The sequence below is a fragment of the Typopeltis vanoorti genome, chromosome 3, assembly GCF_054136105.1.
Source record: "Typopeltis vanoorti isolate ZY-2024b chromosome 3, IOZ_Tvanoo_1.0, whole genome shotgun sequence".
NCBI lineage: Eukaryota > Metazoa > Arthropoda > Arachnida > Uropygi > Thelyphonidae > Typopeltis > Typopeltis vanoorti.
This window is the reverse complement of record NC_143551.1, coordinates 99,679,706-99,705,228: the sequence shown is the minus strand read 5'-3', so window position 1 is coordinate 99,705,228 and position 25,523 is coordinate 99,679,706. Positions and strand designations below refer to the sequence as shown.

General features: G+C 34.4%; 1 protein-coding gene across 1 annotated transcript in view; it reads right to left on the bottom strand.

Moving 5' to 3' along the window:
• Window positions 1–23,670: 23,670 nt before the first annotated feature.
• The window catches only part of LOC150108414 (sodium- and chloride-dependent taurine transporter-like), a 197,300-nt gene continuing 195,447 nt past the window's right edge, over window positions 23,671–25,523 (bottom strand). The window contains exon 13 of the mRNA XM_090390462.1: window positions 23,671–24,217. Within this exon, the coding sequence (XP_090246588.1) occupies window positions 24,077–24,217 (141 nt within the window). The 3' untranslated portion in view covers window positions 23,671–24,076. The remainder of the gene's footprint in view (window positions 24,218–25,523) is intronic.

The window sequence follows — 25,523 nt, the reverse complement described above, 5'->3', positions numbered from 1 at the left end:
GGTGACTTGATTCTGGGGGAAGCAGAGTTTCTGCCCAGGGTAATGGATGGCAATGCTGTAGCCAATGAAGTTTTAACTGAGGCTCGGCTGTTTCTGTTACCCTTGGATTGAGGGGTAATGAATGGCAATGCTGTAGCCAATGAAGTTTTAACTGAGGCTTGGCTGTTGCTGTTACTCCTCAGATGAGATATGAGTGGTTCTGCTCAGTGGTGGGGTGGGCCTGCCACTGGGTAGAGCCAAAGCTGACAGCTCTCGGTGATGGGATGAGCCTGTTGCTGAATGTAACAACGCTGAGTTGGAAGATCCTTCAGGTCACTCATTGTTGGGTGATCTGGAGGATCACGAGTTTTTGGAGAAGTAACCCTGCACTTAATACAGGGAAACCAGTCTGGGTAGTAACCCTTCCTATAATGCATAGCATTATACATGTCTGCAAGGAATGCCTTTGCATTATGGGATACCGAGGCAAGTGATGTGAAGTCATACCACCTTTACCACGAGTTGCCCCAGTCCTGAAAATACTTCAGGCTCAAACTTTGTTTGCTTTCACTTGGATAAAAGATTAAACCAAGTATAATTTTTTGGTATTATCAAAACCAAAATCTACTATGAGTACTATGTACCCTTTACATAGTACTCGTAGTAGAAGAGAGAATAAGATTTGGGTAGACAGGGAGATGCCATATAAGGAGATGGGACAGTCAGCATAAGAATAATATGCCCTGGGTTGTAAGAGGAACAGTGGAGTCTGAGGAGATATATGGGGTAAGTGATGATAAAGGTGATTGGACATGGACAGGTCTGGGGAAGTATAACCAAGTGAAAAAACTTCCAACAATAGTTGGATGTGATTTCCACAGATCTGTCCATGTCCAATCACCTTTATCATCACTTATCCCATATATCTCCTCAGACTCCACTATTCCCCTTACAACCCAGGGCATATTATTCTTATGCTGACTATCCCATCTCCTTATATGGCATCTCCCTGTCCACCCAAATCTTATTCTCTCATCATCATCTCTCTCTCTTCTACTATGAGTACTATTTCCATTAACAAGCACTTCAATCTCACCCATATCACTCTCCCGATCTTTCACATCACTCATTATACTTCCTTCTAGTAACAGTCTCTCCATTTGACTCGCACCAAATCCATTCAAATGCAATCCATTGCTTTTGTATAAATCCATTCTTTCCTCAAATACATCCCACACATTTACAAACTCCACTTCTCCTCATATCATTTGGTAGCATCCCAATAATCCCATGATTACTGATCTCCTTCTTATCACTGGGCAACAATGACAACTTTTCTTATCACAATGTTAACTTTGGTTCTCTTCAATTTCCTCCTAATATCTATCCTCACATTCTCCTTATATCTAGCCAAATCATTTGTTCCCCAAACCACCACTAACTCATTCTTGTTTACTTCTCATATCCAAAGTGAAAAAAATGTGAAATATCCTCGCTACTAGTTTACTTTATATAGAGTGATTCATATCAAATTACTTTACTATCCCATAATGCACAGCACATCCTTAGGATGTATATATTGCCATGCATTATATGAAGGGTCTCTAAGCAAGCCAATTTCAACTTTTATTGAGGACCCTTTACATAATGCTATGTTACATCTCCAAGGGCTCATCTCAGCGGGACACTCTGCTCCACATAACCCACTACTTAATCCTTCATGTATACATAGCAGCACTATCTACTTAAAATGATACCTACACTCCACCAATAACATATTTTATCTGTAATTGTGTGTATTATTTTGGCTGATTTCCTCTATGTAGAATGAAAAAACATGAGATTTCTGGGAGAAAAAACCTTGCTGACTGTATGAGATCAGCAAACTTGCCTTCAATTAAAAAATTAGTGCTGGGGAACTTGTGAAGGAATATTTATTAGTAACAGCAAGCTGTATACTGCGGGTGAAGAAGAGAACACATTTTGGTGTAAAGTAGATGACAAACAATATCAAACAGGAACTGCAGGTAAAAAAAGAGGTTATGGAAGAGATATAAGGAGAGGGGTAGAGAACAGATGCATGACAAATATAAGACTCAGACCAGGAGGGTGACTAGTATGGTAAGAAAGGCAAAACTGGAATATGGGAAGAGATTGGCTCTGAGATCCAAAGAAAATCCTAGGGAATTTTTTAGCTATGTGGCCAGTAGGAGGAAAAATAATTGTGGAAGAATGACATTGGATAAAAATGGGAATAAAGTGACTGATGCAAAGGACATAGTGGAGTTATTCAATGAACACTTTATTGCAGTATTACATTCTGGAGAAGTAGGTTTTAATACTAGAGGGGATAGGACAGGTTCGAGGTTTAGAAGTGCAAGAGGAGAGTGTGTTTCAAATACTGAGTATTCTGGATGTCAATAAAGCAGTGGGACTGGATAGAATTTCACCACGGCTTTTGAGAGAATGTGCTAAAGAAATGATAGCTCCCCCTGGCTTTTCAATGAAAGTCTGGCCATGGGAAAAGTACCCAAGGAGTGGAAGGAAGGTAAGATAATACCATTACATAAGACTGGTAGCAGATTGGAAGTGTCAAACTATAAGCCAGTTTGTCATCAATAGTTGTTAAGATCTTGGAGAAATTAGTAAGGGATCATTTACAGTGTCAAGAAGATGAGGGTAATGTTATTTGTGAGAGTCAACATGGATTTGTTAAGGAGTGCTCTTGCTTTAGTAATATGATTGCCTTTTATAATAAAGTGACAAGAGCAGTTGATGAAGGAAAGACATACACTGCCATTTTTTTTGGATTTTACAAAGGCGTTTGACAGGGTGCCACAAGATAAGCTGATATTTAAGTTGCAATACATGGGTTTAGATGTCAGATTAAGTGAACTGGATTCAGGATTAGCCCTCTGATAGGTATCAGAGAGTTGTGTATGAGGAGAGCAGTATCAAGGAGGCAGAAGTTTACAATGTGTGTGTGTGGGGGGGTCCCACAGGACTCAGTACTGGAACCTTATTGTTTAACCTCTATATCAGTGACATTATCAATGGGTTGCAGGGGGATATTCTGTTGTCTGCAGATATGAAGCTGGGAAGGATTATTAGTAACAGTGCTGATGTGAATAGCCCTGCAAAAGGATTGGAATAAACTGGACAGATGGTTAATGAATGAGATATCTCTTTTTTGAGATAACTCTAACCTTCCATCTTTTTCAGACATTGCCTCCTCATCATTCAAGAAATTATGTGTTCTCTTTTGCTTAAGTATTACTTTATCTCTGAATAGCTGTAACTTGATGCAAATAACCAGTCCAATTATTAAATGCCAGTTTTACATCTGGGTATCCCTAAGAGTTCCCAAAAATCTTAATTCAGAGTAGAAGAAAGCAATTTGATTGTTTACTACACTTTCACAGATTTAAGTTTCTGCTGCTTGTATTTTCTGCAAATATTTCCATAATGACTGTTCATGAAATGACATTAGTAATTTCCATTCCCTTCCAAATATGCTAAAACACATGCAGCAGCTATTCAATATTTCTTTAAAATCACCTTCCAATCTCATAAAATAAATTTTTCTTCCGTTTTATTCATCCATTCTATTCCTTATGTCAGGGGTGTTCAACCCGCCGATCGCGGAGCGATTTTTGGTCGAGCTCTTGTGTATTCCTCCTTACTTACAAATTTAATTAAAACTGAAAACATAATATTTTATTTATCATTATTTTGTATTATTTTTAATTTGCTTTAAGTGTATTGCTATTGTTTATTTATTTTTCGTTAAAATTGTCAAATCAGTAATTTTCTTATAAGTCCGGGTAAATGAATTAATTTGGATCGATGAAAGTCAAACAGCGGGCCGAGTGAATACGATTATAAGCAAAGTGTAAAACTCGATTGTAGCTTAAATATTAAATATTCCAAAGCACATTACATCGATTTTTTACTTAGGTTAAGTCCCATGTGAATATTGTAAAGCAATAAACTTTGTCTCGATATAGTTTGTATTAGATGTTTTTGTAAATAACTCTTTTGAAGCTAACTGTATATACTGCTTTAATAAGAATATGTTAGAGTGTTAAAAACAAAGGCAATGTTTTTGTTGCCGAAGCTGTACATGGCGGCATTAGAAAGATTGTTATTGAAACTTGTATGTATGTATGAGAAAGGCTTGCAGGCTCTAAGTGTAAACATCTCCGAAGTCAGTCAGAAAGAGTTCAAACAACTTTCCGATGGTCGGCAACTTACAATCAAAAGAAAGCGGAGGAGAACAAAAGGTGTGCCAAACTTGAAACTTAAGATGAAAGACTCATACCGATTCTTTGGGGGTTGCCAAACTTCATGCAAGGTCTTAGAGGAGGCCTAATAAAAAAGGGACTCAAGCAAGCAGAAGGGTTCCCATTTCCAAGCAGTATGGTATAAATACAGTTGAAGGTATAGACTTTACTCATTCCAGCCGTAAAGCTTGGAGCCTTCTTAGGAAGCTAGATGGTAGTGCTCCTTTGATTAAAGAACAACCAAGAATCACTCCAGATCAACTAGCTATACATATTGTTAATATATCACGTATCCCAAACAATAAAAAGCATACAAGATATATAAAGAGAAAATTAAAAGAATTTAGCAAGTCTTCACCTATAACTTCAAATTTTGCACACGTTTTTACGCAGCAAGAAGTTGAAGCAGCCTTAAAGGAATTAAAGCCTGGTAGGGCTCCTGGTTTTAATAACATTCATCCAGAATTTTTGATTAATCTGGGAAGAAATGTAAGATTATGGTTAACAAAGTTCTATACTGACATTCTTACAACTGGCAAACTTCCCACTATTTTGAGAAAAGCGAAAGTACTTTCACTTTACAATTTTAAAGCCTGGTAAGCCTAATCATAAACTGGAAAGTTACCGACCTATTACTCTCCTCAGTTGTGTTGTTATAAACTCTTTGAAAGACTTATTTATAATAGAATAAGCTCCACAATTTTTAATAATGTCCCAATAGAACAAGCTGGCTGCAGACCAAATCGTGGGTGTTGTGACCAGATTCTCTCTTTGGTAACTCACATAGAAGCTGGTTTTCAAAAAGGTTTAAAAACATCAGCAGCATTTATTGATTTGTCAACAGCCTTCTATATAAATTATATAAAATTATCCCATGTAAAACAATAGTCCATATTATTAACAAGTTAATCTTCTATATGCTTCACTATAAATCTTCTAGATATAGAAGATTTATAGTGACTATAGGTAATAAAACTAACAGCGAAAGGAAGTTAAATAATGGACTGCCACAGGAATCTGTTTTATCTCCGTTATTATTCAATCTGTATATATCTGATCTTCCCGTCACTACGTCAAGGAAATTTTGTTATGCCGACAATATAGCAATAACTACACAGCATAAATGCATAAGTCATACAGAAGAAATTCTAAAGCTGACTTAACAATTCTGGATGAATATTTTAAAAGATGGAGACTCTGTTTAAACAGGAGCAAAACGATAATATCTTGTTTTCATCTAAATAATAACTTGGCAAATGTGAAACTAAAAATTGAATCGAACAACACTATACTTCCATATAATACATTCCCTAAGTACTTGGGAGTCGCCCTTGACTGTTCTCTCACTTTCCGGCAACATCTTTCAAACTTGGCATATAAACTAAGGACATGTAATAATATCCTACAGAGACTCTGTGGCGCTACCTGAGGTTCTAGAGAGCCTCTACTCTTCGGACAACAGCCCTTGCTTTGGTATTCTCAAGTGCTGAATATTGTGCTCCTGTGTGGCTAAATAGCCCTCGCACAAGGATTATCAATTCTCAATTGAACAATACCTTAAGATTAATTACAGGCTCTATTAGATCGACCCCAACATATTGGTTACCTCTTTTAGCAGGCATTATTCCTACAGAACTACGTAGATTGAATTCTTTAGTCCATGAATTCCAAAAAATTGCTGGTAATCTGAACCTACCTATTCATCAGGATCTCCCAACTCTTAACGTCAATAGATTGAAATCTCGCCATCCATCATTACGAGCAGCAGAACTAGTGCTAAATAATTTTAATCCTTTATCAAAGTGGGAAGAAACATGGACGATAAATACGAAAGAATATTTGCATAACATCTTTAAAGGTGATCAAATCATCACAAGATCAGATCTACCCCACAAAACATGGACGGTACTAAATAGAATTCGGACAAATCATGGCCTATGTGGAGATACTCTTTATAAATGGAACAGGCAAACATCTCCAGAATGTGACTGTGGTGCTCCACGACAGACTATGCAACATATTGTAACAGAATGCATCTTCCGTGCTTATCAGAATGACTTGAATGACTTTTTACAAGCAGCTCCTGAAGCTGTGACCTGGATTATGAACTTAGATCTGAAATTATAATGATATATATATGTTTCTTTTCCTTATTATAACATGTTAAGACTTATACTTTTAACTCTTATTTTAATTTTCCAACTTCTTGGATTAGATCTGTGTTTTCCTTCAAAGTTTTAACTTAAAATATTTTAAATTCTTCAATTCTGTTAATATATAATGACATCATGATTCTCTTTTTTAACATCATGTTTTTGCCATGAGCTATGTATGTATATATGTATGAGATCACGGTCATTAAGACAAAATATACAGTTGGTTGTTGCTATAGGATGGGGGGGGGGGAGAGTGTTCACAGTTGATCTGAAAGACATGCATCAACAAATTAGTACCATGAGTGCAGGTTGAGTGATTATTATGGGGAACTTCAACTATGAAGCTATAGATTGGAAGGAAAAGAGATCACATGGCAGGAAGGAAATGGAATTTATACACCTACTGAGAGATAACTACTTGAGGCTGCATGTGATGGAGGGACTCGAGGTGCAAGAATATTGGACCTGGTCATAGGATCAGAAGAGCTATACATAAGTATAGTGACCATGAGGTCTTGAATTGGGAGATTGTAAAAAATGAAGAATATTCTGTCAAGAAAGGGTATATGTGGAACTACAAGCTTAGGAAGAAGCTCAAAGCTGTGCCAGGGCATAAAACCCTGCAAGGGAAGAATGTTAGTAGTGCATGGAAGATAGTTAAAGGGCATCTAGAGGAAGCTATATTAAATTGTATACCTAAGGTAAGGAGGGTTAATCAGGTAATAGTCAGATGGATGAGTAATATCATTAAGCATGAGCTTCAGAAAAAGAAAATGCTGTGGAGGATGTATAAGGAGAAAGGTGACCAGTATGGTAAAATAAGATAAAATCAGATTTCAAGAAGAAACTAGCTAAGCTAGTTTCTTCTTGAAAATCCCAAACAGTTCTTTTGCTATGTGGCAAGTAAGAGGAAGAATAAATTTAATGAGTGCAGATGGTCATGAGGTGGCAGAAGCAGATAAAATAGTTGAGTTACTGAGTAACCACTTTGCAAGGGGTATATCATCCAAGTGAGAATAATGCTGTGGTGTATGCAACAAAGACTGATGTGGGAACAGAGGTGGATGAATTGGAGGTTCTTAGGATATTGCAGAATCTCAATGTAAATACAACTGTGGGATTAGATGGGATATCAGTTTGGGTTTTTCAAGAATTGTAAGGGAACTGTCAATGCCTCTGACTAGGCTCTTTAATTTAAGTCTTAGCTCTGATAAGTTCCAAGGAAGTGGAAAGAGTGCAAAATAATTCCCTTACATAAGGGAGGTTCTAAGACTGCAGTAGTAAATTTTAGAACAATCAGTATCTCAGGAGTGGTGGCAAAAGTACTGGAAAAATTAGTCAAAAAGAGAATGCAAGAATGGGTGGATAAGAATATACTCCACGAGGACAACATGACTTTGTAAAGGAGCAGTCATGCCTTAATAATTTACAAACTTTTATAATAGAGTGACAGCTGAATTGGATAAAGAAAATGGCTACACGATGATTTTGTTGGATTTTGCAAAACAATTTTACCAAATACCACATGGAACTCCATTACTTAAATTAGAACAGATGGATATGACACTGGTTATGTGGATAAGAGGGTGGCTGCTAGACAGATATCAGAAAGTGATATACAGAGTAGCAGAATTCAGACAAAAGCTGGTGACTACTAGGACCACTACTGTTTAATATAAATGATATAGGAAATATTCAGTTGTTTGCTGATGTTGCAAAATTATCAAGGCAATGTGAAGAACTTGCAGGATGATTTAAATAGGCTATCAGTTTAACGTTGAGAAATGTAAAGTTATGCATTTCGGGATAAATAGATAACAAGCTGTGTACCACATTGATGGAACTGTACTCCAAGATGAAGCTAGGGATTTAGGCGTGGTGGTAGACAGAATTGAAGTTTTAGAGGACATATTGCTAAGGTAGCTCATAAAATTACTTGGCTATTGAAGAACACATTAACAAGCAAGTAAAAATAAGGAAGTTGTTATTCCTCTTTATAACGTCTACTTTTGGATTACTGTACTCAGATCTGGTCTCCTGGGTTTCTTGGGGATGAGGAAGTTGTGAAGAGGATTCAGATGTGAACAACCAAGATGGTGAATGGGCTGTGGAACGTTCCCTATGAAATTAGATCGAGTGTGTGTGGACTGCAGAAGTTGGTTGATAGGCAAAAAGAGGGGATGTGATAGAAGCATTTAAGTTACTTAAAACGTTTTATAGGACTGATGCAGGGGATATGTTTTAGCACTTGGGTAAAAGGGAACAGAACAAGCGGCTATCCCTGGAAGTTGAGTAAAAGTGTAGTTAGCAGGGGCGTGAGGACTAGATTTTTCATTTGGAAAGTTGAATGGAATGGATTGCCAGAGTCAGTTATTAGTGCTATGTTTGTTAATGGATTCAAGAAGAGGTGTGATAGTTTGGGTCTCCTGTGATGAGTCTTCAGACTCCATAGAGGTGCACATGCAATAATAATAATTATTATTATAGATGGCTAGCATGAAATTATTGTAATTTATCTCCTACTTGAAAGGATTGGATGTTATGTCAGCTACTGTATATGGAATGCAAATATTACATATCGTTTGGTATGTAATATTGGTAATTAAAATTTCTGAGTGCTAACTCAGAACTCAAAATAAATATATGAAGTACTGCAAAAGTAATGAGCTTAAACCATATTAGCAATCGCTTAAGTGATTAATTTAAAGATGAATTTTTATATCTCTGACGTTTGTTTTCACAAAAATTCATTCATTCATTCATTAAATGAATACAACCGTTGAAAATAATATCTATAAGGTATACAGTATTTTATTTCCCAAATTTTCAATATGAATTCCCATTTACATAACAAAGATCCAGTCAAAAGTTAGTGGATTTTAGTAATGAAGAATCATTTACCCTGTCACTCACCTTTGTATCAACTTCCAATAAATTGCACAAAACAATTAAATAAATATACTACTATTTCATTATTTTAATTTACATCCCAAAGTAAACTGCATATGAAGTTCATGTTTTAAACAAAAGTTAAGTCTCTTGACACTTCACAGACCATAATATTATTACTATAATATGAAAACTCAGATGCCTTGCTTTATACTTTTCTTTATTTATATATTACTGCTTCTCAAGCAAGCTATACAAGAAATATATCAAACAAAAGGCCTTGACTTAGATCTTATTTTATTTTACATTATATTTAAATTAAGCGAAAAAACTAGTGTTCTATTCTTTATTTGGAGAATATTTAAATCAGCCACCTTACACTTTAATAGCATTCATTTATTATATATATAGAAGAAAAAAAAAGGAAACTTAGTAACCATCTTATATACAATTTTTATTCCAATTGTTAAAAAATAAAAAAAACCCTGAACAATAGAATAGTTTTTCTCACCCTCTTACAGTTTTTTTTTTTTAATGCATTTGAAAACAATTTCTGTTTAATTTTCCGAAATATAGTTAGATATAAGTCAAGATCTCTGTTCAGCACATATTTCTTCAAATAAATTTACCTAAGATATGCAGTTTAAAAACATACAAGTTTTAAAATTGTTTTTTAAATACATTAAAATGTTACTGCTCATAACAGTAATTGATTGTAACTTGCACTCCGGTGGTTCTGGTGGTTGATTGACTAAGTTCAAATAACTTTTAAATATTTCTCACAGAGAAATTATGCTACTAGAAGCTCTCAAGGAAGAGCTCTATTAGTTATAAAATACCAAGTTGTTTCTATAAAACATCATAAAATATTATGTAACAGTATTGGGTAGAAACTCAGAGACAATATCAATATGTTAAAATGCTGTTTTAGACCAGTGATAGATCCAGAAGGGAGGCATTGTACAATATAGGCAGTTTACTTCAACAAATTAGAGTAGCTGTGATTTTCATTTAAATAACAAAAAAACATTTAATTAAAACATTCTTAATTTCCCACCCCTTTCTTAAAAGTAAAAGTCTAAATACAGTACTTTTAGTTCTGTTAAAAAATCCAATGCAGAAATATTCACAAGAAAGAATAAATTCAGAGATACCACTAATGTCATGGGTAAATTCATAGGCTACAAATGACATTGTAAAATAAATTTCACATCAAGTCTTAATGCTCTCAGTATCAGCAATATTTAAAACATTTTTTCACATTACATACAAATATATCTACAAATAGTATACCAAAACTCTTACCAAACAAAATACAGTATGAATAGGCTATCACAGAGTTTAACTACAGTAATGAAAACTATCACTACAACTAGTACTAGACTCAAAACTTTATATTACATTCACAGTGACTATTAAAAATATTTTGCCTTAAAAAATTATGGATTGCATTTTATGCAGTAATGAACAAGTTATTTGTACATGTTAGAAGGGGCAGTTGCAAATGAAGATAATCTATCTACCAACTTTATTTCATTATGAGAACCTCATGCTTTTTTCTTTGTTAGGTTATTTATTATAAGTACAGTTTCCTCCCTCCCATTTAAAAGTACATTTATGCCTTTAATATTATAACATCTCCAATATAGAAAGACTATAAAACCAATATCAATTCTCTGATAAAATTTCAAACTTAAAACTCATTTAAGGACAGTTAATGGTGACGTAGTTGCTTCTGTAAAGGTTCTCTATTAAGTGAAAATGTGAAGGTCATGAAAGTAAATATTAATTAGTAAAACATATTACATTTGCCTTTCACTATAGCAAACACCACTAAAACAAACTACTGAAATAGTGTTTTGCTAACAGAAATTCACTGTGCCAGTGTTGTCCAACCAATGTATCACGAATAACTAACTGGTAGCTAGTGAAGCATTTTTAAAGCACTCACAAAGCAAGTGCATGATAAACTTGATTATGCAGATAGCTTGATAATTCAGGTGTTCAGTGCAAAATATTATCATCATTAACACTTAATATTTCTGCTGAGCCATAGGATTCATAACAGAAGGACCACCCCATCATATATTACAAATAAAAATTCAGGACAATTATATGTAGGTGCTATTTCCATGTACTCAATCATTATGAAACACACATACAAAGCTTGATTTTTTTTTTTTTTTATTCTCATGTTCCCTGTGAGATGAATACACTAAAATTTGTTACTGCACCAAATTGAAAAGGGAACATATTATAAAGGTGATGAACACAACCCAGAGGACTGCTGCAGTACTGAGCACATAGACCAGTAGAAATGAGGATTCCATTGTATAAGGCCCTTAACAGATCATATCTGGTTAGTTACTGGGAATTGGGATGAGGAAACCTTAGTAGATATAAAAATAGCCAGCCAAGGTTGGTTGATTGGTAGAGCCTCTGCTACTAATGGCTCATGCAAAAAGTTAAGCAAGTTTGAGCATGGTTAGTAGTTGGACGGGGTTCAATCGTTCGATGCTGTTGTCACACTCTCCCTCGATGAGTCTTTGGACTCCCTGGAGGTGTCACATAATAATAAAAAAAGGTAACAAAAATGATATCATATAGACTGAGGGCACATAATCTGAAGAGTTGGATGGAAAGTAAAAGGGTGATATGATTAAGACATCTAAACTGCTATTGTATGTCCACACTTCATAGAACAGAGCTTAGCAATGTGCCAAGAATAGTCAATTCATTTTGAAGGGGAGAAAGAAATAAAGGATGTACGAATTGGTCACCAATATGCAAAATCACGTGCTTTATACATAACTTTTCCAACTGTTGTACAAGCAAAATAGTTACCACTTTAAGAACTAGAATTTTCATAAAAGAAAAGCTAATTTTCTGAAGTATAATAATAAACACTCATCCCATGACACGCATTGATTACCCTATTATCGGAATGGATTCTCCTTCTTCTGACATGACATGCAGAAGTGTCGAAGGGTCTCACATCTGTGGGCATACAGTAAGTGATATTTACCAGATGGGCACTGGTGAGATTTTTCATATGGTAGACTATGGGGAAGAGACAGGTACAAGAAAGTTGTGAAATGAGAGAGAGAGAGAAAAAAATAGGCTTTTTTGCATGGAATTCCATGCCTGAGATAGTTTATAAGTAAATGCATGGTCTAAAATGGACCTTCTGAAATGAATTTCATGACTCCATAAATATTTTAAATAATAATAATCACTCTATTTTGATGTATATTTAAAGCCAGCCAATATTTTAATTAAAACATTTTAATAACACTTATGTTTTACTACTTGATTTTTTTTTTATTATACTCTAATTTAAATGTAAAAAATTATAAATATTATTGGCCAGATAGATCCAGTGCAAAAGCACAATGAGTGAATGGTATCCTCCTCCTTCAAAAGTAAAGTTATAAAGTAGGTCACGATCATAGAAATGTTGGACATCACTGTTACGTAATGTGCATTGAGACATAATTTCCATTATTATTTTGTGGTAACAGTTCATTTAATTTTGCCTATAAACATAATATATGAATTTATTGCTTTTATTTATGCTGATATAAAAATGTATATTTGATATTTTCTCAAAAAATTTAATTAACAATTTGTATCTTTTAATAAACATGTTGCATTGCAAATCTAGTCCACTGACCTTCTACTATTTTACAACAACTGTGATATTTCTGTAATATTGTTACCAAAAAGGATGTACAGGAAATATTCCAGAAGCTAGAAGTCTGATCACTTCAAAACTGCCATGGAAGTCAAAATTACAACAACAATGAATGGTTCTGTTGAGTTATTACACTTGAAAAATGACTTATGTGCCACTGCCAAACTATTAAGAAGACAAGAAGATGAATATCCTAATGGAATGGAATGAAATGTTGAACTGAGGGGAGAGAGGAGATGTTGTACATCTTCTCCTTTTAAAGAAACATGAGTATCATTTCTAATTATCAAAAAAGTAAATTAGCAATATCAGAAGCTTATATAAGCTAGGGAACATAAACATTAAATTGAAATCTCTAGTTCCCTCCTCTTTTTTTGCACATTCAACCATTACATCATAGTATCTTAGAACTAAAGAGATGCAAATAAGAACAAATCAAATATTGGAATCAAACAATGAAGTATTTGAACAGACAGTCAGAAGTTTTATGTCCACAGTTGATTATTCCTATAGAATTAATTTAGGACTAGAAGAGTAATTAGTTCTTATTGACATAGAATGATTTATTCATATAATTGATTTTAGTTATGTCAGCATGATCAAATTGTCAGAGATAAAAGAAAGTATGCATGCCTAAACATTTTTTTCATTCATTCATATATTCATTGTTATCATTCTAACATACAGCATTCCAGGTAATTCGAGAAGTGATTTCAGGTGGTCCCAAGAAGGTTTAAGAAAAAAAAAGTGAAATGTAATAAATAAAAATATGAGTAGCTTTTAATTTTTAATAAATGAAAGTTTATAAATGTTGTGCCCTTCCCCCCTCCCTTAAAGCAAGAATATTTAAAAATTTACCTATTTAAAATCATTTTTTTTTGTTTTATATAATAAAATCATTATGTATTATATATTAACATAATACAAAGGTGGGATGTGGAAAATTTCTTGTGGTTTAAGAAGGTTTTAAAAATTTTTCTTATAGTACAGATAAGGTGGACCAACTATTCCTGTGATTTATTTGGGTTGTGTTAAAAAAAGGTTGAGAAACACTGTCATTTAATATCATATTATATATATATATATATATCATATATAATATGATATATATATAAAGTCTGTGGAACATACAGGCCCTTAAGGCCCACAGCCTACTAGACTGGCTTCGTAACCATAATTTTAGGATAAAGTGGTTAGTCTTATGCCTAAAAATATATTTTGTGTGTAAATTGCATGCGTGTTCTCCTGGCTGGTTTGTCTGGTTGCTCAATATATATGTGTATATATATATATAAAAACAACAACAAAAAACAGTTTCTGGGAAGAAAAACTTTTTTGATATCTCTGTATTAGACATGCAAACTCACCTTCATTTCAAACTTAAAGTTTCTTTGCATTCCAGCAGGATTCAAACTCAGGTCTTACCAAGAAAATCAAAACCAACATACATGCACGTGTGCGCTCAGTTACTGTCTAGGACATAAATCTTTGGTAAGCGCTTTTCAAATGAAAATGAGTTAGCTGGTCTGATATGGATATGGCAGGGCTAAGTTTACAGGAGGAACATATTTGGAATTTTCATTCTACAGAACAGCCAAACATAATAAAGATCTGCAGTTCTACCATATTTCACTTATTTTGGGTTTTCCAAGAACAGCATTAATGACTATCAATAAAGATGAGAATTAAGAGACTATTAAAGATCAGCTCCTATGAAATTAGTAATAATTAAGGAGTGGAAATATTTTTCCAGTTTTTAGTAATGCTGTATTTGTTTGTCTGTTGTTAGTTTATGGCGATTCCATCCACAAATCCTACTTTGAAGATCAAACATACTACTTTTTCTAATGCACTTCAGGCCTCCAGGAAGTTGATGGTGATCTTTACATCAGGTGATAAAAATGATCTGCCACTTTAAGACACTTAAATATTCATACCACAGGAATTCAAAATCATGGGCTGGAGAGGGAGATTCGTATGCTAGCCCCTGATTGGCCAAATGTCTATTTGGGCAATCAGGGGCTAGCATATGTATATTCAGAAGTGTTTATTTATTAATAATTCTGAATTTACCATTTGATCTTAACTTCTCTATTAAATATGATTTCTGTGTGTAAATATAGTGTCTGTGAGGAGAAATAACTTCAGATTATAACACTGTGACTGGAAAATTATATTTCAATTTATGCTATTCCTATTTACATTTCCTGGAATTCATCTGTGACATAAGTAGTAGAACTATCTATATTTGAATTTGTGTCTTATTGAAATTTGCCAAATCTGTAAGTTATACTTTCTAAAATTGTTATGTATATTAATTAAGGCTAAATACTATGTTGAATTATCACTACAGCAAATCGTTCTTTAGTCATTTTTTGTTTCATTTTTTAGAATTTCATGAGTAGTCCGTATAAACACTTGATTAGTAATTTTAATATTACACTTTCAAGTTTTGAATAAAGAGATTTATGAACAGTCAGTCTGTTATTGTTATCATCATCCATGGCATCAGCAGACTCATCATGGGAGATACTCGATGAAAGATTTCTTTCTTTCATGCCTTTCTTTACCATATGACCCTTACACAACTTTCAGGGATGCCTTCTTGTTCTTCTTCTCTCATCTTCTACTCTTTTATAATCCCTTCTGTATTAATGAGATAAAATTCCCTCACTAACTTTGTGTCATATCGCCTCTTTTCCTCCTCTTCACTAAACTCTGTAGCCAACATTCCAGAGGTCCTGATGTTGCCTTAGACATGTGTATGTGAATCTTCTCCAGTTTTATCACATCATAATGAAAGCTAGATAACTAAATCTGAGCACAATAGTCACAGTGTGATCTGACCAGTGCTTTATATGGCACAATTACCTCCTAACATACATGCCAGTGTATTTCTTATCAAAGCCGCAATGCAACGTGCAGTTTTTGCAAAACTTGCAATGTGCTCTGTAAACCATCACCCCCAGATCTTGAATCTCATCCACCTCTTGAAGCACAATTCCATTAATACAGTGTATAACCTTATCTCTACACTCCAAAATGCAACACCTTGCACTTTTTAATATTAAAACAACTCTACTCATCTCTCCAAGCTAAAACTATTTAAACTTTCCTTGAAGGGAATTAATATCAGTAGTGCTCCTTATAATTCTCCTTGACTTTGCATCATTAGCAAGCAACTGATGATCCCCCAGTCAATCCACATGAAATATCATTAACAAATAAGTCAAACATCAGGGACCCAGGAACAGAACCCTGTGGCACTCTCCTTTTTTTTTGAGACATTGTTCCATCATACACAACTTGTTGGTATCATTCAGAGAGCCAATTTCCTTATCAATCTAACCAATACTATCCATTCCCATCCTCTGCAGCTTATACACCAATTTATCATGAAGTAATCTATCAAATGCTTTGGCAAAGTCCAAGAATATTACTGTATATGAATCTCCCTTTTCTAACATATGTGTCACCTTATCATAAAATGCATGTAGATTGCTAAAATGAGACTTGCCCTTTACAAACCCATGCTGACCATTATCAAGAATCCTATGTCTATCAACCATTCCATTGCAAGACTTTCATTAAATAACGAGGTCATGGGGAAAACTGTTTTACATATTCCTTAATGCGTGGTGATATATCATCAATTCTCACAGCCTTATTAACATCCAATCCAATCTTTCACCTCTAATTCTCTTAATATTTGCCTCCTTTCTACATGTTCCACAGCATCATTTACATCAGTATGATATGCACTAATAAAGTATTCATTAAATAACTCTACTACATCCTTTGCAATGGTTACTCTGCTACAATAACTTTCCACTACTCTCACTCTGCTATAATTATTCTTCCTCTTGCTTGTCTCATATATAGTGGAAGAATTTCCTTGAATTATCCTTGGCCTGACTGGCCAATCCCCTCTCATACTACACTTTTTCTTTCTTTCCCATGCTTTTCACCTTCCTAGTCTACACTTTATACTCATGCATCAGATCACTTCTGACTGCCTTGTACTTCCTCTATGACTTCTTTTTCAACACCATTTACTTGATTTCGCTGTTTATCCATTTCATTCCTATTTATTTTCCTCTATTTTCTTAACTCTTGGTATGCAGTTATACATTGCTTGTGTCAGATATTACCTTATCAATCCCTATGCTATGTTTATGTTTTCTCCACAGCTTGTCAGCCCAACATACTGATATTATAGTACACTATTTTATAAAAAAAACTGAATGGAAACTAGTGATACAACAGATATGCATTTTTTGTGATACCCAGTTCATCAATGTAGTTCAACATTGGATCAAGCACCATTAAAATATGTTGAAATGCACAGGTATCCAACAAAGGTCTTCTTAACATTAAATTTCTGTACAAAGAACTTTGAGCTACACATTTTGTAGATGCTGATAACATCTACATAATCAATAAGTACACTGATGTTATTACTTCAACAAGGCTTCATTAAATAAACACAATAAAAGTTTATGTAGCCACTGAAAGGAAAATTAGGCTTTAAAGAAGGCCACTACTTTTTTGACTCAAGTTGTGTTATCTTTGGGATACAAAAAGTTATGAAATTAGAATGGCTTAGAATGAAAATTGCTAAAATCAATCCAGAAAAGTACTTTTCTTGAGACCTACTCATCATGCAGAGAAAACCATATGCATATATTCTGTTCTTCATACTAGCATTTTAAAAGCCAACAGATATAAGTCAAAAGTTTTACAACAGCAAGTGAAATTCCGTCACTGGCAGTTAGCAAGGAAAAAAAAATGAACTGACTCACCCATGCTGTTCCAACTCACAGAAAGATTTAGATTCTGATAAAGCATTGCAAGTTAAAAACAATTTTGATCACACTTTTTTTTTATTGTATGAGATTGTACTTAGCATAAATTGTTATGAATCCCCCTCCCATCCACAAAAGAAATTTACAGCAAGATGTCATAATTGACATCAAGTTACAAAAAAATAGAATAAACAGAAATTCTTGTGTGTGAAAATGCATTACCATTGTGTTACAAATATGAAATCCCTTCAAAAGATTTAGCTTGGACAGACAAATGGGGTTGTTGATGTTTTATTGTGAATAAGTAAGGTTTTGTACTTTGAAATACGAAGCTGTGTAAAATAATTGTGGAACTGTATTGCAGGAGATGAATGAGATTTCAGATTCAGGTTGACCAGTTCAAATGGCACAGTATAAAAGCTGTGAAGAGAAGACTACAGTAGTGTATTGCATAGTCATACCACAAAGTTACAACTTTGTGGTAAGAAGACTGATAAATGGAGATAGGTAATAGTTGTACTGCTGCAACAAGGCTTTGAACAGATCACACCTGGATTACTGTATAATCCATTTGGTCATCTGGTTTCTCCTGTGATGAAAAAACTCTGAAGAAAATCTAGAGATAACTAGCTAAATAATATCAGGACTTTGGAATGTTTGGTATAGGAGGGAGAAGTTGATTATATATAAATTGTAGTTTAATGAACAGGCAGAAAGAATTGATATGGAAAGAATACTGCACTAATGGAAGTGATTATATACATAGAATGGAGGGCAAGACAGGAAAGAAAACAAACAAACAAGAAGTTGTATAAGAGTATAGTGGACAACGGAATGAAGAGATATTTTATATGGAGAGTGGCAAATGAGAGGAATGTATTACTGGAACATGCTAAGGATGCCAAGAGTGTAAGGTTATATATGAAAAATATGTTGCTAGTTGATTGTAATCTTCCAAAATTATTCTATTGAGTTCATGGAGGCCTGTTAGTAGCAATAAATAATGCCAATGGAAAAATCAGACTAAGGACTTGCAAAAGTTGATATTAACAACCTTATAGGTTCTCACACACACACACACACACACGTGTGTGTGTGTGTGATTATATATTACATATTCATATATATTGTATATACATGATGATTATATATATATATACATATATATGTATATAGCTGTGTAGTGCTGTCAGTATCTTATATACCTCTTGAGGTATATAAGATGCTAACTAGTCAGTTTACAAGTTGAAAACTAGATAATGATGATGAGAAATAGTCCTAACAAATGTATTATTGATAATGTTTCCTTTTATTTGTGTGAAAGAACTCAGAGATAGAAGCATTGTATTTACATATTGTTTAATGCTGCATCATTCATATGCTATCCTACCAAAGGTCCTAGGATGCCTTCAATTATAAGAAACTGGAAGTGACTAGTCAATATGCAAAATTTTGTAGCTATAAAGAACATAATTTCACTCAGAAGTCACCTCTTGTATGCTGAATGATGAGTATACAGAAGGAATTAATAGCATTTCAGAGGGGAACAGTAGTTGGATATCATTTGGAGAAAATATCTATACATGCTAATGTGCAGCAATTAAGCATTCCCAAGTTCACAGTTGGCAAGGTGCTGTGGAATGTAATGGAAATCCAAGGTTACACTGATCCTAAAATGCAACCAGGTAGGCCATATCATATGATATTATCCCTTCTCTTCCAGTAGTTGATGTTCCACAATTCCTAATATCATCTTTATATCCTTCTTAGAGTTTCATTATTCTCTTGAAATCCAAACAATCAGATCTATACATATACAGGGTGATCAAAATTAAAGTATCCCTGTTTAAGGCCTTGTGGAGCATCATCCAGTGAATCAAAGGTAGCGAAACTTTGCAAGAATGCATTGTGCATCATGCTGAAGCAATATCTGAGGGGGAAAAAAAAAAGTAGTTCCAAAAATTCACCACCAGGTTGTTGTAAACAGCAAATGCATGGAATTTGCATATCATGCAATTCGGCAGTGCCAGGAGGGTTTAAAAAGATGGACATGGGATTTTTTCCCCTTCATTCTGGTTGTTAATACTGTCCACAGTAATAGCATTAACCTTGCCCCAATGTGCTTTGTTTATGAAGCTGTACTACCTAAAAAATTGCAGTGCTGTTGATGCACTTTGTGAATTTATCGCCTGAACAAATGTCGATTAGGTCCACTATTCCCATGTGCTCTGTGACTAATGTTGTTTTAAAGAAATGGGATCATTGGGAGTTAGACCTAGCAGAGGTCTCTAACCAGTCAGTTCACAACAAGTGAATGAAGTTGCTATTGCCATCATGGAGTAGGCCAAGAATAACAGTGTTGGTTCCTGCAGTACATGTGCCGAGACAGTTGTGTAAGAACTGTCATTAAGACATATGGATGTTTCTTACACAACTGTCTCAAAAATTCTACAGACAATGCTGCATCTCTGCCTATTCAAAACCCTGATACAGGAGTTGCGCAGGACTTGAAAGTCAACTGACATTCATTTTAACATTCCTTGCTTCAGTGGAGTTGGATGCTACATGGCTGTGGATGATTTTGTGTGTGTGTGTGGGGGGGGGGGGTTGAGGCTCACTTTCACCTGAACGGAGCTGTGAATTGCTGGATATGGGCTATGCAAAACCTGCATCCAATCCAGCAAATTCATTTGCATTCACCCAAAGTTACTGTCTGGTGCAGGTTTACAGCTTTATTTATCATTGGATCATTTTTCTTTGAGGACGTTTGCCAGTCAGGTCCTGTAATCTGCTAAGTTACTGCCGAGAGATATTGTGATATGATAAACAATTTTGTTGTGCCACAGATACAGCAGCACCTCTACGTGATGGATTCAATCATTCTCATGCAGGATGGGCCCCCTCAACACATCAGTTGGTCCATATAGGAGGTTCTTTGAGAACATTTCATGGAAGCTAGAGTTATCAGCTGTGCGTTTCCCACTGCATGACTGCCTCCCTATGACTTCTGGCTCTGGAGATTTCTCAAAGACAGGGTTTATTGGGATCATTTTGTAAGTTGCCAGCACTGAAAGACAGCATAATGCAGCATATGCGCAACATCAGTCCCAACCAGCTGTGTTCTGCCATTGAACATGCTGTGCAAAGGATGCAGTTTGTGGCATACTGGGAAGAGCAGCACATTGAACAGCCCATGAATGCATAATGGAAGTGAATAAAAATGTGTTATTTATGCTTGTGTCACTTTTCTCCTTCTTACACTTCTCAACTTCTGAAAGGGTCATATGGGATTTCAATCGATGGAATTTTTCAATTTATAGAGGGTGGGGAAAGGGCAAGAGGTCATCCTTGGAAGCTGAGAATGAATGCTGATAAGAAGGGAGTGAGGGCTAGATTTTTCTCTCATAGGGTAGTGCGTGATTGAAATTGATTGCCACTGGATGTTGTGAGTGCAAGCAGTGTGAATGAATTCAAGAATAAGTATGATAGCTGTGTGCATGTAGTATGTGGCCTCCCTTGATGAGTCCCTGACTCTCTGGAGTCTCTCTTAATAATAATAATTACACACACAGAAAAAATAACTACATCTACATTTGGTACATCACACAGTGCCCCATGGTGGTGAATTTTGGAACTACTTTTTTCCCTCAGATTTTGCTTTTGCACAATGCACAATGTATTCATGCAAAATTTCATAGCATTTGGATCACTGGGTGGTACTCCACAAGGCCTTAAACAGGAGTACTTTAATTTTGATCACCCTGTACTCTGATCAAGGCTCTATACAATAGAACCTCCACATCTCATCTAATCTTCCTTTTACCCTCTTTTACCCTTGCGGTGTCGAGGGTTTATTAATCATCGGACCTAAAACCGTTCACAGGATAAGGTGGTCAGCCCTACGCCCCTGTGTATCCTATGTCCTGTAGTGTTGAGTTCTTAAGGCCGGTTTGCCTGCTTTGCGGGATGAAAAACTCCAGGATAAACTGGGGAAAAAACCCTACTGTCCACGCCCAAGACTGGCTAACTTGGCTATGGCTGAGGAAGATCCTTCAGCTCCTCAAGTCACCGATGGGAATCGAATCTAGGACATTCCTTCCCCAGGAATATGGTTGTGAAGCGCATAGCCACTAGACTAACCATGTGGACCTCCACATCCCTATCTCTATTCTTTCATTAAGTACATTTTACTTATTGAAAGTTCTGATGCTTAGATAAATGATATTCTATCGTATTACTAATATCTATGATGTGAACAACTATTTTTACATTTACAACTAATTCTCAAAAGAGGAAAAAATTAACTCATATTATCAGTATTTATTTCTAATTTATGAAATTATCATTTAATTGCTTTGAAAAATGTTTATATTAGTTTAAATGTTATCTCTTTATTAAGGTAGACACCATATTATTTGCAGTGATGATTGCAGCTATCACTGCATATTTGTTGGTCTGCATGGATAGTGTATTCATTCTCCACTCAAGAGACTGTGAATTCAAATCCATGGTGATAGACTATTTCATCTCCAAGTATGTGAGACCACCACTGCTTAGAGGCTTGAAGTGGCTTGAAAAAAAATCCATGTTTAGTCTCTAGAGTAAGGTTTCCAGATTATCTATTAATAGTGCTGAGGTAGTACTACTGGTTTGCAGCTCTAATTTAATTTAAATTAAATTAAAATAGAGGACTGAAGTGGCTTGAAAAAGTTCCATATCTGCTGTCTAGAGTAGGATTTTTCTTTTATCTAACAATATGCTTATGATACTAATGGTGCTGTAGGTTTATAGATATGTATGGGGATAGAATTCACATAAAAATTATTAGTTATGATTCTGGAATTATTTTTCTTTCATGATTTTAAATAAACATATAACTTAAAATGACTAAACTTTGTTGCTCATTCCTGAGAAAAATAATTTTGTTCAAAAATGTTTTAAGATTAACATTGAAATATTTCTTAATTTTCCCAGAGTGTACGCTGGATGTGCTTATAAATTAAAATTATGCAAATCTGTTTAAAGTAACAACAGAAAAAATAGTATTCCTAATCAATGAGTGAAAAATGAATTATTTTGAAATGACTTATGAAACAAAGAAAGAAGGAAAAAAGCAAAAAATAAGAAGATTTGCCTTTTAAAAATATCATCCTTGATAATTTAAATAAGAGAGTAACCTTCTCAGTATGACTAAAAATAAAAGCAGCAAAGAGTATTTAGTTTGGAATATATAAAAAATGATGAAAAGATGAAATAAATGGTCCTACAGGCAAAAAACTGATTTAATTTGATATGCCATATTTGATATCTACATAAGGAATTATGGCTTTAGGGTCACAATACTAAATAAACTTAAAACATCACTGCTTCAAAAATATCCAAATACCATTTTCAGATTACTATATAACTTGCTTGTGATGCATTAATTAAATTAATATTATGTTACAAAGATTTTTCAGTTCTAACTGTAAAATTTTGGGAGGAGAAATAAGGAAAATATATTTCAACCTCTGCACTGCAAAGTGTGCATTTTCTTTGACAGCTTCTCAATTCCAGTCACAAATTACAACAAAAAACTTATTTTTACTGTTGTATTTGTTTTGACACCTATTAATACTGAAAAATATTTCCTTCCTTTAAAAATTGTAATTTAGTGGAGTGGGTGTGCCTTCCCATGGTGAGCCCAAGGACTCCTTGGAGGTGTCATGCAATAATAATTATTATTGCATTATTATTATTATTATATTATATATAATAATATAATATATCATTTAGACATATTTTTATATTTTTTGATTGAACATATTCTAGTAATGAATATTTTCATTACTATAATGTATTCTCTCTGTACTTCAGGATTTTCATTAATTAAAGTTAATAATGCAGTTTTAAAACTGGTGTTGCATAAAATGAAATGCAATTTCTTTTATATGATTTTTTTTAAAATATTAATATTGTAACTTTCTCAAAACACTGTACTATGTTATGCCCACGTTTTAAAATTCATACATTTTATATTTTTTTAACACTTGAGCATATCTAAAATTATTTATACAAGACTGCTCATTACAACAGCAAGTGTACAATATACAGCTAGAGGTGTTTTGTGCTCAGTCTTTGGCACAGAAGTTATATGCAACCCAACTGGCTTTCTGTACCCTAAGTCTTTAAAATAAGACAAAACAGTTAGTTTCCTTGTACTACACCTAATGTACAAGAAATAAACTGAGCATTCATTGAGATAAGATGCTCTGAATATCTGTCCTGATTTTATATCTTGGGCACCTTGGATAGTTCATAAGAAGTAACAACTGTAGCCACTGCATGAGGGGACTCTTGCTGCACAGATCGCGTCATGGCTTGTCTGGGCAAAAGATTAGGTAATGCTGGGGTAGTTAAGACTTTCCATCGCTGTAAGAAAAACATGTTGATTACAGATTATGACTTAAGTATTCTATGATATCTATGAAAATAAAAAAATTGTTGAATTTACATTTATAATAGAAATGGTCAAAGTGAGGACATTTTATTTTTTACATAGCACAAAAATAAATTAATTACCTGAAACTTAAAAAAAAAATAGAGGTTTTATTTCTCATACTGTTTCTGGTGACACATTTTGCATCTCTTTCTCTCTCTCTCTCTCTCTCTCTCCTTAACAAAAATTATTGTTTCTAAGATATCTCAATTTCCTATACCTCTTTACATATCAATCATGTGTTAAGACTTAAGTGCTGTGAGGACATTATGTTGGAGGTTTAATGGAATATTGAGAGCACTAAGAAGATATTAAAAACTAATTTTAATACTTATTTAAGTAAGGGATATTACATCCCATATTGTTTCATTGCCAAATATAGAAACTATATAAAGTTCGGCAAGTCCAAGCGTAAGCAAATACCTGGATAGTGCAACACCTGACCCATTTGGTAGTGCAACACTGAGACAACTCATAGTAAGGGTGGGGAAGGCTCCGATCACTATTCTTGGTATTTACCCATAATGTGAAACCCAGCTCCTAGGAGCTGTATTACTGTTCTACCTTATGAGAGAAGGTCACTACCTAGACCGGTTTCAACCTTTATTAAGGTCTCATCAGTGAGTAGGTAGACCTAAAATACCAAGTTTGTAGCGAACAGAACTTACATACCCTACTATAAGAATTGCCAAGAAGGTGTCCTAATAAATTACTAATTATATGAAGAGCCAAAGGCTTCACTTACTTAAATAAGTTTATGCCGCTGAATTGAAGTCTTTGGCTCTTCATATAATTAGTAATTTTAATACTTCCAATATTTCTTCTCAGGCACACTGAGACATCTTCAGGGAGTTGAAATAACACTTGTAACACACACACACATAAAGACAACACAAACACTTTGTGTGTGTGTGTGTGTGTGTGTGTGTGTGTGTGTGTGTGTGTGTGTGTTAGAAGCATTATTTGTACTCCCTGAAGATGTGACTGAGATGAAATATTGGAAGTAGGCTACTGTCAGATAATGTGAAAGTTTTGCTCTAGACTTGTTGCAAGCTATCATTTTTATGAAAACTTCAGTTTAAGTATGGATTTCTGGGTTATAAAAATATGTAATTCATATTAAATGTACAGGTTACCATTTTATATGGTAGGTGACTTTCATTATATGGTACAAGATTATCACCACCATCCAGCCTTGAAGTTCTGAATTGGCATGGGAGGGAAAATACTGCATTTAGA